Raw genomic sequence first — 14,884 nt, 5'->3', positions numbered from 1 at the left:
CAACTGTCATAGATCATCATCCAGTGTCTCATCAATTGTACGCTGATGACACCCAAATATACAAATCTAGCCACCCAACTGAAATTGATGCTAACATCGAAGGTGTAGAGAGGTGCATTTCTGATGTGAAATCATGGATGACATGTAACAAGCTGCAGATGAAATGATGATAAAACTAAGGCCATTCTGATCACAACACAAAGACTTTCTCATTCACATCCTTTACCTCAAACAATAAATATCAGCAATGCCAACATTAAATTCACACAATCAGTATCAACCTAGGTGTTACTCTGGACAGTACTCTCACATTGCACCAACATGTCATGAACATATGCAAGGCTGCATATCTTGAGCAAATATCTTTCAGTTGATGCCACTAAAACACTTGTGTGTTCATTAGTACTTTTAAGACTGGACTATTGTAACTCAATTATGTCTGGTACATCTCAATATCTGCTCCAGAGACTTCAAAAAGTTAAAAACACAGCTGATCAGATCATACTTAGAGTACCACGATCAGAGCACATCTCCCCGCTGCTCTGTACCCTACATTGGCTATCCATTCGATCCAGAATCAAACACAAAATTTGTTCTCTGTGCTACATTTCACTGTCGGACTCTAGTCCAACATACCTATCCGACCTCATCCATGTGTACACACCAGCAAGATACTTACGCTCCTCTTCTGACAATCATATACTCATTATTCCCACTGCGAAAACAAAGTCATATGGACAGCGTTCTTTTACATACCAGGGCCCAGCATAGTGGAATGAATTGCCCACTGAACTTAGACACAAGGACACAGTGATCACATTCAAGAGTGCTCTCAAAACTCACTTATTTCGACTGCAAGAAAACAAACTTAAAGACCTAATAATGTTTCCTACCTTTAATATTCTCAGCATGTTTTTTTAATGTTTTCTAATTTCATGATGTTTGTTTTTGTAATCATATCATTATATGTTTTTTATCTTATAGGTGTTGTCTAATGTGAAGCGCTTAGAGCTGCTAAAGATTAGGCACTATACAAAGTCATCTTTATTATTATTACTAATGTACATGGAAAGTAAAAATTAATGTTGACGAAGAATTGTACTGATCAGTTGTCTGAAACTCCTGAGTAGCTAATTTCAAGCTCTTGTTATTGACATTAATTATGACTGGGCTAATCCTGTCAAAAGTGTGATTATCACTTGAAAGTGGCATTAGAACACACCACAGTAATAGTACTGTCTTGATGGGAAATGGACATGAGTTCGAAACAGTGTTATCTATACCAGTCTGAATATGAATTGGCTTGTAAAGGCATTATTATCTATACCAGCCTGAATATAAAGTGGCTTGTAAAGGCAGTGTTATCTATACCAGTCTGAATATGAAGTGGCTTGTAAAGGCAGTGTTATCTGTACTAGTCTGAATATAAAGTGGCTTGTAAAGACAGTATTATATGTACTAGTATGAATATGAAGTGGCTTGTAAAGGCATTGTTATCTATACCAGTCTGAATATAAAGTGGCTTGTAAAGGCAGTGTGATCTATACCAGTCTGAATATGAAGTGGCTTGTAAAGGCAGTGTTATCTGTACTAGTCTGAATATAAATTGGCTTGTAAAGGCAGTGTTATCTGTACCAGTCTGAATATAAAGTGGCCTGTAAAGGCAGTATTATCTGTACTAGTATGAATATGAAGTGGCTTGTAAAGGCATTGCTATCTATACCAGTTTGAATATGAAGTGGCTTGTAAAGGTATTGTGTTATCTATACCAGTGTGAAGATGAAGTGTCTTGTAAAGACAGTATTATATGGACTAGTCTGAATATGAAGTGGCTTGTAAAGGCAGTGTTATCTATACCAGTCTGAATGTGAAGTGGCTTGTAAAGGCAGTGTTATCTGTACCAGTCTGAATATGAAGTGGCTTGTAAAGGCAGTGTTATCTATACCAGTCTGAATATGAAGTGGCTTGTAAAGGCAGTGTTATCTGTACCAGTCTGAATATAAAGTATCTTGTAAAGGCAGTGTTATCTGTACCAGTCTGAATATACAGAGGCTTGTATAGGCAGTATTATCTGTACTAGTCTGAATATGAAGTGGCTTGTAACGGCATTGTTATCTGTTCTAGTCTGAATATATAATGGCTTGTACAGGCAGCCATTGTTATAACTACTCTTCTGATTATGATGTTTGGTCTAATATGGAAAACTTGATGAGCTGTCACCCAGCTTGAAGATTACGTTGGAATTTATTATTATAATAATAATAATAATAATAATAATATATGCTGTGGGAATATGTGGGTACAGTGTTCCCTTACTATATTTGTGTGTTCCCTTACATTGTTGGTGCTCTCCATTGTCATCATATCATGATTCAAACAGATACTATCTGCTAATATAGTTTCGAGGTCACATCCTGCCATACCATGGGGTAATTTATTTACACACTGCTCCATTAAATAGTATAGGATCTTAATGGATTTCCTGAATACATCCTGATACCATATACATTCTAGCTCAGTTCATTCCAAAAACAAAACATAGTACAGGAAAATAAATGTATTTCTCTACAGATCTATTTAACATCACTAATCGATCTTTCGCATGGTCTATTCCCAATTAGTCAAAAATTAATCCCCTGCCATGTAAACTAATAATCACTGTCATTACTAAGTCAAACACATGTACGTATACGGTTGACAATAAATCACTCTCAGTGTTGCTCCATTGCTAATACAATCGAGTCTCTGTTAAAAGAATTCACATCTTATTTATACAAATGAATTAGCAAAATTCACTTCTTGCCTTAACTACATTACAGTGTGACCCCGCTATAACACGGCAGTTGGGAGCCATAGAACCTGACCGCGTTATAGAACGAACCGTGTTATAAGCGACCAGGTCATTTGGCTGAAGAAAATTATGCATGTACCCAAAACAAAATTGCAGGGAGAGGGTGTAGGTAATAAATGCGGGCGTAAAATAACATACTTCATCGGCACAGTTACTATATTAAATCGATGCATATTAAATGAGAAATTCACATGTAGTGAAAACAGAGAAGACATATGTCACAGGTCATATTGTTCTGAATTCAGTGGAAAAATATAGCACAATCACGTAATGAATGACGAAACACATTTACTTTTCAGTACGTTCCAGGTTGGTAAAAGTTAATTTGTGTTTTAAGCTGCCGTTGGTAGCATTTGTAAGCATTAACATTTTCCCTGCAAAAAGAAAACTTTCACGGCACAGTTAACGTGTTCCAGTCACGTTGGACTATGCAAAAATCTATCAGATTCTATCACTTTCGTTTAAGTTTGGTACTGGCTTCCTTTGATGAAAAGTTCTTTATTTTTATTGAAAGATTGTAGTCGGCTTTCCTTGATGAAGGGTGCATGTGTTATTGAAGTCACCACAAAAGGACAGCTTTGGAGAACCAAACAAATGCCCATTGCTAATTGCGGTGGCAACATCAAATAATTGTATTGCATGATTGAGACCAATTTTTTTTTTCTCTGTTTGCTGAGTATGTTTTCATAACAATCGATGCTTCAAAGGTAATCTGTTTCCTTTGAAATTTCAGCAAACTATTTAATCTGGGTACATTTTTAAACAGTAATTGGCCGGCGTTTGGACTATTCTAGTTATGGTCCCCCAATGCATATTCAATAAACCAATAAGTAAAATGTATTTTTTAAAATTATTTTTTTTTTACATTTGTGGTAGCAGCATGATGCTGTCTTCCATGCATACGTCTGAAAATTAACAAAGGTCAACAGACGATAGAGACGCAGGTGTTCAGGTTTGATGACAGGGATTATTACAGAAAATGTGAGTGTTCTGAAGGAAAAGAAGAGGAATTTTACTTACCATCCACATACAAATGTCTTCCTCCACCAGTTATACTGGCCGCCATATATGACCTATCTTGTGCTGAAAAATGGCGTTAAACCCTAGAACAACAACAACAACAACAACATACAAATGTCAGTCTTTGTAAATATATTAATTACTAGTGAGCAGCCAAAAATCCGATGAAAGATAGATTACGAGACAACACCATGTCCGGTTGATCAGAAATGTCAACAACAAAAAAGCAGATCATTCACAACATACAGTACTCATGCTAGATGTCATTATAAGTGGATTATAACATAACAATGCACTGTTTAGATGGTTTGTCAATATGGACAAAGAATTTGTTTATGTAACAATAGATAAATTTCAGTGCATTTTATATCCAGTTTGTGGCTTCCTTTCATGGGGCCTCTGAATTTCTGCACTCCAAACCAATGGTTGTATATAAATGTTTAAACAGCCAACAACATCGCCAAAAAAAAAATTGCCACATGGTATGTTTTGTCGCCAATAAGGAAAAACAATCCAAATTTGTGACATTGGCGAAGACCTACACAATCCCAGAATAAACTTTATTTGCATTATTTTATGTTCTTTTAAGAAGAAAAAAAATACTTTTTCATGTACAAGAAAAATACATACAAAATTTCAGGAGCCACACCACGATCGTCATGTATTATTCATATGCGACCTCTTCCCAAAAATGATAACAAAGCTTTTACATTTTTTTTTGTACTTTTAAGAAAGAATTTTTTTCGTGTACAAGAAAAATACATGTATATTAAATTTCGTTAGCCACACCATGACAGTGTTATATCCAAATTCATGTTATAATGGAGCATGCTATAGCGGGGTCACACTGTATTTGCTAACTAACATTCTGTCAGCATAAGAACCCTACCAACCTAAGAATACTATCGATTCATCGCATATATGATTTACACGACATATAAACCAATAAATTCAAACAATTATCTCCAGACTCCTAGCAAGCAAATAAGGTATGAAGTTCTTAGAATACATGAACCATGTGATGTTCGTGATAAATGAGGGAATTTATATATTTATCTTAAGGCGCATATCAAAGAAAATTGTATGAAACTATGATTTGATACATTTCTCTTTTTTACCCATTTACAGAATCGTCTATGCAGTCTTCCAATACACATCTCTTGGACATTTTTTTATGAGAAAAATAATTTCTTTTTTCTGTGGAGTCAAGACTTCATTCCTCCCACAGAAAACTTTGACTGACTATTGTAATGGCATAAGACCTTTATAAAACAGGAAACTTCACATGGAAACAAATTCCTGATTGTTAACTTAGCTAAGCAGGATCTTAGGTTTATTTAATGGCCAAATTTAACACATGAACATCCAGAGTTTGGAAAAACTTTACTTTCACTCTTCCTTAATAACCAATGTTTGCAAAGTTTCAACTTAGGAAAAATATTTAAGCAAGTACAAACACTGTTTTGCAACATTTCAACCCTTGGCATTCTTGACAAGCAACCAAAACTTCACCCGTTAGCCTGGCACAGTTATCGGAAAGGCCTCTTTAAGAATTGATCATATCTCCAACAGATTTATTAGTGTACCCGATCCTTACCCACTGCCATGAATTTAATTCTGTGCCAATCATACATCAAATATAAATGGCTGTTTAAGACTCTGATATCTACAACATTCACTCAGTTATGTGTTCCCAGAACATCTACAACATTCATACTTTTTAACCGACATTAATTAAGAAGTAAACATTATTAAGTCTTTAAGTCTGTTTTTTCAGTAGAATAGGTTTTTAGAGCACTCTTGAATGTGGAGAAGTGTCCTTGTGTCAAAGATCTATTGGAAATTCATTCCACTTAGCTGGGCACTGGCATGCAAAAGAATGTTGTCCACATGACTTCACTTTAACAGTGGGAACAAAGAGAATATGAATTTGGAAGAAGATCACAAGTTTCTGTGTTGGATATACACATGGGTGAAGTCAGATAGGTGTACTGGACTGGAGCCAGTCAATGAAATGTAGCATAATAAACATTTTATGTTTGATTCTGGATTGAATGTGTAGCTAGTGATGGTTACAGAGTAGGGGGAGGTGTGCTCAGTTCTTCGTACTCTAAAGATGATCTGACCAGCCATGTTTTGAACTTTTGGAAGTGTCTGTAGTAGATACTGAGATGAGCCATATTGAAGTGAATTACAATAGTCCAGTCTTGAACATACTATGGAATACACAAGTGTTTTAGTGACATCAGCTTTGCATATTTCCATGATATGCTGGTGTAATGAGAGTGTACTGTAAAGAGTGACAACTAGGTTTCATATTAACTGTGTCAATTTAATTTTGGTAATGCTCATACTTATTGTTTGAGGTAAAGGATGTGAATGAGAAAGTCTTTGCATGGTGATCAGGATGGCTTCAGTTTTATCATCATTAATATGCAGCTTGTTAACTATAATGCTGACCACTCCGATGGCCTAGTGGTTAGAGCATCCACTTGTGAAAATGGAGGTCATGGGTTCGAACCCCAGCCGAGTCATACCAAAGACTTATAAAAATGGTACTAACAGCTTCCTTGCTAGGCGCTCAGCATTAAGAGGTTTGTGTTATGACTGGTTGACCTGGTGTCAAGATAATGTGACTGGGTGGGACAGCACGCTACATGTCTGCGGCATGATGCCCTAGTGCTAGACATCACTATAAACTGCCACTGCAGACATCGTAGCAATATGACTGAAATAAATTTGTTAAAGCTATGTTAAAAATCCAAATCTCACACACACACACACTATAATGCCAATAATGTTTAATGCTATATTTACATTGGTATGTGTCTTCTTATGTTAGGTTTTCATTTTAATGCTTGCATGTTTGAATTAAAATAAATATTTTATCTATCAATGAACAATGTAGTTTGAAACAAAGAGTTCTCATCTTATATATAGGTCTCAGGATGAGAGTTCTTTTCTTACATTTAGGGCTCAGGATGAAAGTTCTTATTTCTTGGACTTGGAATGTAGAATTACTATATTTAGGGCTCAGGATGAAAGTTCTTATTTCTTGGACTTGGAATGTAGAATTACTATATTTAGGGCTCAGGATGAATAGTTCTTACATATTTGACTTGGGATGTAGAGTTCCTATATTTAGGGCTCAGGATCAATAGCTCTTATATCTTGGACTTGGGATGTCGAGTTCCTATATTTAGGGCACAGGATATAGAATTTTAATCTTACATTTAGGGTTCAGAATGAAGAGATCCTATATTTAGGGCTCAGGATATAATGTTCTTATCTTACATTTAGGGCTCAGGATGAAGAGATCCTATATTTAGGGCTCAGGATGAAGAGATCCTATATTTAGGGCTCAGGATGAAGAGATCCTATATTTAGGGCTCAGGATGAAGAGATCCTATATTTAGGGCTCAGGATACAGAGATCCTATATTTAGGGCTCAGGATACAGAATTCTTATCTAAGACTTATAGTCATGGCTCAGGATGAAGAGTTTGTATCTTATATTTGGGTTTCAGAAGTGATATTGAATGAAGATTAATTCGCAGTAACATATCATTTCCTCACCACCCTTATTGTCTGTAGGAACTATTTTGCTACATTTCTATCCATCCACTGGAACCAATGATATAATGGTTTGTTTACTGACTTTTTTTTTTTATGCCTGTTCTTCAGTTAGGCATTTATCGTGTATGTTTTGTATGGATGGCAGCACTATACATATGAGGAAAGCAAAAACAAATCAACAGAAAATATAACAAGGAATAGCTTTAACATTCTAGAGTTAAATTAACATTTGAAAATGTATGCTTGAGTCACTTTGTCATAGCAATCCAAATTATATTTTTGATTACAGATATGTTATATTATAAACTTTTGTCATCCAGACATATAAAGCAAAAATAGATTGATTCTTTAAAGTGTTCCTCATTAACACTCCTCGGTACCCTCAGTAACACTACTCAATACCCTCAGTAAACACTACTCGGTACCCTCAGTAACACTCCTTGATACCCTCAGTACTACCACATACATCAGCAGCTTTTGAAAGTCACATCAGCTAAAATACACAAAGCTTTTTTTGGGAAGCTAATATTTGCAAGAATCTTGTTTTTCAGGTGACAGATCATGTGATGGCTGGGATAGAGGAAATTCTGGGAGAAAGGGGAGAGCACTATGTCAGGGTATAATAAGATTATCTATCCTTTCCTAGAAAAGTTAGAAAATTTGAGTGAGAAATCATCTTCAGTCATTTTGCTGAAGTAATTTAAAAGTCTTTTTTTCTACCTAAACAGAATTTAACAAGAATTATACTTTTATCTGAGATACAGTGTAACCTGTCTTGAAAGACCACTGTCAGTAAATAAAGGTCTCACAAAATTAAGAGGTCTCTCATAACAGGTTGTAGAACTATACAATCAGTAGACCTGTGCTTGGAGAACCAAGTCTCCCAAGACAGGTGTCTCACAGCAGTGGTCTCTCAAGACAGGTTTTACTGTATTAATCAAACCACAGAGTCTTGTATTTCAACACTTATGTTTCTTGTCAACAGTATATTAAGGACTTTAGATATGAAAATTCTGTAAGATTTTTTTGTACAATAACATTGAGCAGACTTTTAAACTTTCGTAAGTATTTTAATATATCATCAACAGATAAGTTTTCTTACAGGCAGAATATGTGTGATAAGTGCATTTTTGTTTTTATACAGAGATGTGGGTATCAAGGAATCCATGTGTCCACCTGGCCATCCTTCCACCTTTCCATCTAGTATATGTCAATGCAATTTGTTCCACTGTTTTCAATGGATCGGCATGAGACTTTGTGAATATTTTGCTCATTAACTATAAGATTTATGGACTTTTTTATTTGCAATCAATATGGCTTTTGACAAGATCTTGTGAATGCAACTAATCCCATAGCCATAGAATGTTTGCCCGTAAACATTTGTTGAATATAATGCACTGATCATGTACATATTGACAAATCACTTTGCTCTCACAGTTTTTGAAAGAGTTATTGCCCTTTTTTGATTGCAGCTGAATACAGTATGTGACAAAATCTTGTGAATGTAACTAGTATCATAGTTTTCAACGGACTGCCATGCAACTTGATAAATGTTATGGTATGTAACTAGTATCATAGTTTTCAACAGACTGCCATGCAACTTGATAAATGTTATGGTATGAGCCTTTTCCAACTATCATTTTGCTCCCACAAATTTTGTCAGAGTTATTGTAGTTTTTGTATTACAGCTGAATGCAGTTTGTGAAAGACTCTTGCGAGTGCAATTTGTCTCTGGGTTGTATGGATTGCTGTGAAAGTTAGTACATATTATGGTCACCACCCATGTGAAGATCTGCATATTGATACATTACTATGCACTTGTGACTTTTGTTGTAGTTTTATTATCATATTTGTTGGGCAGCTGGATGTTGTGAAAGACAGAATGTTGTGAACACAATTACCATAGTCTCAGTTTTCAATTAATCATCCCGAAACCTAGGAAATTATACAGTCATCTAATAATATGTATATCAACAAATGACTGTGCGCTGAAGAGTTTTGTTAGAGTTATTGAAATGTTTTACTTGGATCCTGATGTAGTGTATGATAAAATCTAGGGAAGGCAACACAACTACTGTCCTTCCATGATATTTTTGTTAGCGTTATTGCCCTTTGTGACTCACAGCTAAATACAGTGTATGATAAAGGTGTGCAAATGCAGATAGCTCCAATATTTTTGTATGGATCACAAGGAAACTTAACATATTTTGAGCAATACCTGAAGATATGCATATTGAGAAATTGATGGGCTCCTGTGTTTTTTGTTAGAGTTATTGCCTTTACAGTTTTCAGTTGATTTCCATGAAACTTTTGCACATGGTACGGCTGTCATATGAAGATGCTCATAAGACAAAGCAGAGAACTCTTCCGATTTTCTTATAGTTATTTCCCTTTTTTGTCTAAATGCATTACATGATATGATTCTGTTTTGCAGTACTTATGGATGGTACATATCAAAGTCATCATTTAAAGATGTGCATATTGATAAATCTGTTTCCTCTATTTTTATGAGTTATTTCCCTTTTTGACTTACAGCGTGATTTAATATTCTGCACTTTTCAGTGCATTACTGTAAACCTTGGTAAACAGATCTGCATTTTGGCCAGTCATTGTACCATCACTATGGTAGACTGAGTTATAAATAGTCTGATTATGGTTGCACTCAAACAATCTGAGTATAGTTGTATTCAGACAGACTGAATTTGGTTGTACTTGAATAGTCTGATTATGGTTGTACTCAGATAGTCTGATTATGGTTTTACTCAAACAGTCTGATAATGGTTGTACTCAAACAGGCTGATTATGGTTGTACTCAAACAGTCTGATTATAGTTTTATTCAGACAGCCTGAATTTGTACTAGAATAGTCTGATTATGGTTGTACTCAAATAGTCTGATTATGGTTTTACTCAAACAGTCTGATAATGGTTGTACTCAAACAGTCTGATTATGGTTGTACTCAAACAGTCTGATTATAGTTTTATTCAGACAGCCTGAATTTGCTTGTACTAGAACAGTCTGATTATGGTTATACTCAAATAGTCTGATTATGTTTGTACTCAAACAGTCTGATAATGGTTGCACTCAAACAGTCTGATTATGGTTGTACTCAAACAGTCTGATTATAGTTTTATTCAGACAGCCAGAATTCAGTTGTACTAGAACAGTCTGATTATGGTTGTATTCAAACAGTCTGATTATAGTTGTATTCAGACAGCTTGAATTTGGTTGTACTCAGATAGTCTGATTATGTTTGTACTCAAATAGTCTGATTATAGTTGTACTCAGTTAGTAGAAGTACAATTATTTGCCCACATGCACATCTGATGATGACCATAATCCACTGAAAACAGCTTTATATTTGTTTCAGTCATGGAGATGAGTGTACTCAAACAGTCTGAGTATGGTAGTTACAGGAGAGGCATAGATATATTTAGGTGAGCAAATTGCTCACCAGTTCCTGTAGTTTTTTAATTTTATTCGAACCATTTGTACTGTATTTGTGCTTGAAGACTGGTACACACATGCAGACAGTACTTGCACTGTTGTTGTTGTTGTTGTTGTGGGGCTTAACGCCATTTTTCAGCACACGATAGGCTATACTTGCACTGACATGCAGCCATATTAATACATCAATCTGAACATGCTCAGGCCTTTCCACTAATGATCAGAATATTCAGTGGAAAAGCCACAAGGTGTTTGAAATGATAATGAATTTTTACTTTTTATGATTTCAACCCAACAGATTAGACTTAGCTTTCCTGCCTTATTTAATGGTACATCTGGCGCATGCTGTTCGCATTTGGATGTTAATAATGTACTTGTGACATCACATGGTCTTTATCACAGTTACATTCATGGCCTACATTTGTTTTATTTCTCTTACCCTACAGGAAGTTATTGAACATTATAATAATAAATATTTGAAAAACTGGTTGCAACGAAATCCAGTGACAACAGATGATCAAATAATGAAGATGTTTCAAAAAATAGCACTGAGGTAAGTCAGACTGGGGGGAATACAATTTGTTTTACATTATACATTATTCTAAAAGAATGTACTAAAGCATATCTATTTATCCTAAATGTGGCATAACAAAATTGCAGAGTTAATTTTATTATGCGAATTCGAAACATGCCATTCAGTTTGTTTTGCAGCAATAGAAATATGTAAACCATTTTATCAGTGTGTACATTTCCCAACAGCTTGGCTTGCTTCGCCAGTATTTTTCTAGCAGATGCTGCCTTTTACCAAAAGCTTTAATCTCATCTGGGAGGCATCCCCTTATTAGGCCATAAACGATTAGATATGACGACACTTGTTTCTTTTATTTTATTTAAGTTTGGTACCTGCCTCATATGGCTAATATTGTTTATCAACTTTAGTTTGAACATTAGTACAGTATATATATATATATATATATATATATATATATATATATATATATATATATATATATATATATATATATATATATATGGGTTTGCGTGTGGTGGTCAATTATATCAAGGTGGATGGAAGACATTCACAATATGCATATGTTTGAAACAGATATCACATTGTCTAATTTGCCTTATGTGTCTGTGTTATTGCAGACAACATTTTGAGAATCTGGCAGGAAGTAAGATGATACAAGAGAAATATGGAAATGTATCAATTGATGAAGACCATGATGTTGGGTATGTCTCTCTCTTAGTAAATTTTCTGCATATGGGCATTTTTCTTCAGGACACAAAAGTCTGTTATGATATACATTAATTTGGATTAGCTTATCTTTGCATTTGGAGTTCTCGGTTTCATTTTACCTTCCATCTTATAAATATTATATACTAGTCATTACATTTGAACTTGGTGTTGTTTTCTTTTTGTTGTTTTCTTTTTGTTGTTTTATTTTTAACACATTAACCCCTGGAGCTTTTTGTCCTTTTTGCCTAAAAATCGAGTAGGAAACACATTTTGAAAGCTATTTCTGAATAGACTCAAAAACACCAAATCCCCAGTCATCTTTCAATAAAATACTGCCTATTGGTGTTAGAAACATCGATTTTCATTGGCTATTTGACTCGCACATGAACAGAAGGGTAAAAATTGGCCTTCTTATTTCAAATGCCCATCTTATCCTACTTTTTGCAAAGGCTCATCTGTCTGTTTGCAGTTCATACTGGTTTGCCTTAGATCTGAGACCAAAAAGTATAAAATCCGGACACAAAATCAGATTCCGACCATGGGAAAATTTTGGGTAAAAAAAGTCGGGTCCAAAAAATGAGGTTTTTCTATCAGTATTTTGTAGTGCAACTAGATATTCCAGATTATTTGATATCATTGTAGAGCTACATCAGTCTACCTTTCTATGATACCACCCACTTTAGTGTATCATGCATGACCATGACACTACAGAGCTCGGCAGTAGGCTATTACCTCCTGCCCCGTAAAGTCATCGCTTGGGGTTAATGTGTTAACAGCATGGCAAAATATAATTATAAATTTAACAATATTTTATATAGTTATTATGCAAACCATAATTTTCTAGCAAATTTTCTGCATTTTTAGTTTCTTCACATTATGAATGGATGGTGCTGGCTCTGCACCTGATTGAAATGTTTTTCAAGCAAATTTTTAATCTTGAATTTACTATTTTACTTTTTATGCTTTTTATAAATGTTGCTTTATTGAGATTTCTTAATTATCAATCAACGAATCAAATAATCAGCCAGTCAATTTATCTATTAGTTCAGAAGATTTAGAGGAAATAGAAGAAACAGTCGAAGACTCTGAGTCAGATGGTATTGTCCTTCCGTCCACCACTGTGTCTTCTATATCCCTGCCTGCCTCCCCAAGTCCAGACCTCAGTGGTCAAGGAAGTGACTTTGAGTTCTTCAATGGAAAAGGTGAGGGAAATACAGAATGATACAGTATCAATCCTCATTTTGTACTTATCTTTTCTAAGACCATTTGGAAGTCAATAGGCACAATACATCCAAGCCAGATCATAACAGTGGAACATATCACATTTGGACTAAGAACAAAGTTAATAATTATTATAAACTTGTTCCTATCAAACCAAAATCATAAGCTTATTTTTAAGGTTGCATCAAGATTGCTGCAGGCTCATTATGTAGGTTTGTTGCAAGCTTAGATTTGAAACTGCAGCAAGCTTGCCTAATTGTAAGCTTGTCTAATTGTAAGCTTGTGCAAGCTTAGATTTGAAACTGTAGCAAGCTTGCCTAATTGTAAGCTTGTCTAATTGTAAGCTTGCCTAATTGTAAGCTTGCACAAGCTTAGATTTGAAACTGTAGCAAGCTTGCCTATTGTAAGCTTGTGCAAGCTTAGGTTTGAAACTGTAGCAAGCTTGCCTAATTGTAAGCTTGTGCAAGCTTAGGTTTGAAACTGCAGCAAGCTTGCCTAATTGTAAGCTTGCGCAAGCTTCACTATTACTAGCTTGTGCAAGCTAGTAATAAGGAAGCTTGTAATAGGTAAGCTTGCTATTGGCAAGCTTGTACAAGCTTGTCATGTCAGCTTGCACAAGCTTACTAATTACAAGCTTGCACAAGCTTGCAAACAAGCTGACCTAGCTAGCTACATCAGAAGAACTGACATGGCATAGATTAAATTATTCTATACATGGTCACATACCTACATTTTTCTAGCTTTTGATGTGCAAAAAGTATGTTAATATATGGTGAACATTAATTAGCATGAGATCTTACTGTCACAATGAAAGAAAATAATGAAGTCATCAAATCATTTAATAATATTTAATCAGATAAGAATAAGAGCATATGAATGGGATTTTTGTGAGGAAACTCTTTATACTTTGTTCTGTATGGCTTTAGAAATGTTCTACTAATTTACTTCCATGAAGAAATCCCATTTGGGGGAGGCTGTTATCAAATGGTTAGGTTCCCTCTGTCAAAATGATAAACTGCTAGGTGAAAAATGTTTGCCATTTGAATTACTCTGAACAACCTCTTTTAAACAAAATCCTCAGAATAAAATTCTGCATCCTCCTCTGCTTCTGGTTTGATTCATGTATCATCCACTGAAATGGATTACAGCAACATGCACTATGTAACCAGGAAAAAAGCTAGAGTATTTACCTCTTTGGCAAAATCATTTCATTTTTAGTTCCAAAATCACTTATCAAGTCAAAAATTATCAGTAAATGTTATTCAAGATCATTCTTTATTGAGCTTCTAAATTTTAGTTTTACCATCCATTTTGAAAGGCACATGTCAAACGAATGGCACTTCAGAGCTTTAAACAACAACCAAAACATCTGATCAAACTGATTGGTACTATAAGACATTTTGAAATAAAATAACTGCCATCTTTGTTGAGAATGAAAATAATTAAATATAACAACCTCTGAACAATTATTAAATCTGATATGATAAGAGGAAAGAAAGACCCTAAGAATAACAGAAATGAGATTCACAAG

At 34.8% G+C, this 14,884-nt stretch overlaps 1 protein-coding gene across 4 annotated transcripts in view; it reads left to right on the top strand.

Moving 5' to 3' along the window:
- LOC149800076 (Na(+)/H(+) exchanger protein 7-like) overlaps positions 1 to 14,884 on the top strand; it is a 248,772-nt gene that overhangs the window by 214,429 nt on the left and 19,459 nt on the right. For all 4 annotated transcript variants that reach the window (XM_089959633.1, XM_089959634.1, XM_089959635.1 and 1 more), the window contains 4 exons: positions 7,998 to 8,063; positions 11,339 to 11,445; positions 12,042 to 12,125; positions 13,177 to 13,334. In XM_089959633.1, the coding sequence (XP_089815759.1) occupies positions 7,998 to 8,063; positions 11,339 to 11,445; positions 12,042 to 12,125; positions 13,177 to 13,334 (415 nt within the window). The remainder of the gene's footprint in view (positions 1 to 7,997; positions 8,064 to 11,338; positions 11,446 to 12,041; positions 12,126 to 13,176; positions 13,335 to 14,884) is intronic.

The sequence above is a fragment of the Sinohyriopsis cumingii genome, chromosome 5, assembly GCF_028554795.1.
Source record: "Sinohyriopsis cumingii isolate HCF-2022 chromosome 5, ASM2855479v2, whole genome shotgun sequence".
NCBI classification, from domain to species: Eukaryota; Metazoa; Mollusca; class Bivalvia; order Unionida; family Unionidae; genus Sinohyriopsis; species Sinohyriopsis cumingii.
The sequence above is the reverse complement of the archived record's forward strand: the minus strand, read 5'-3'. Positions and strand labels throughout refer to the sequence as shown.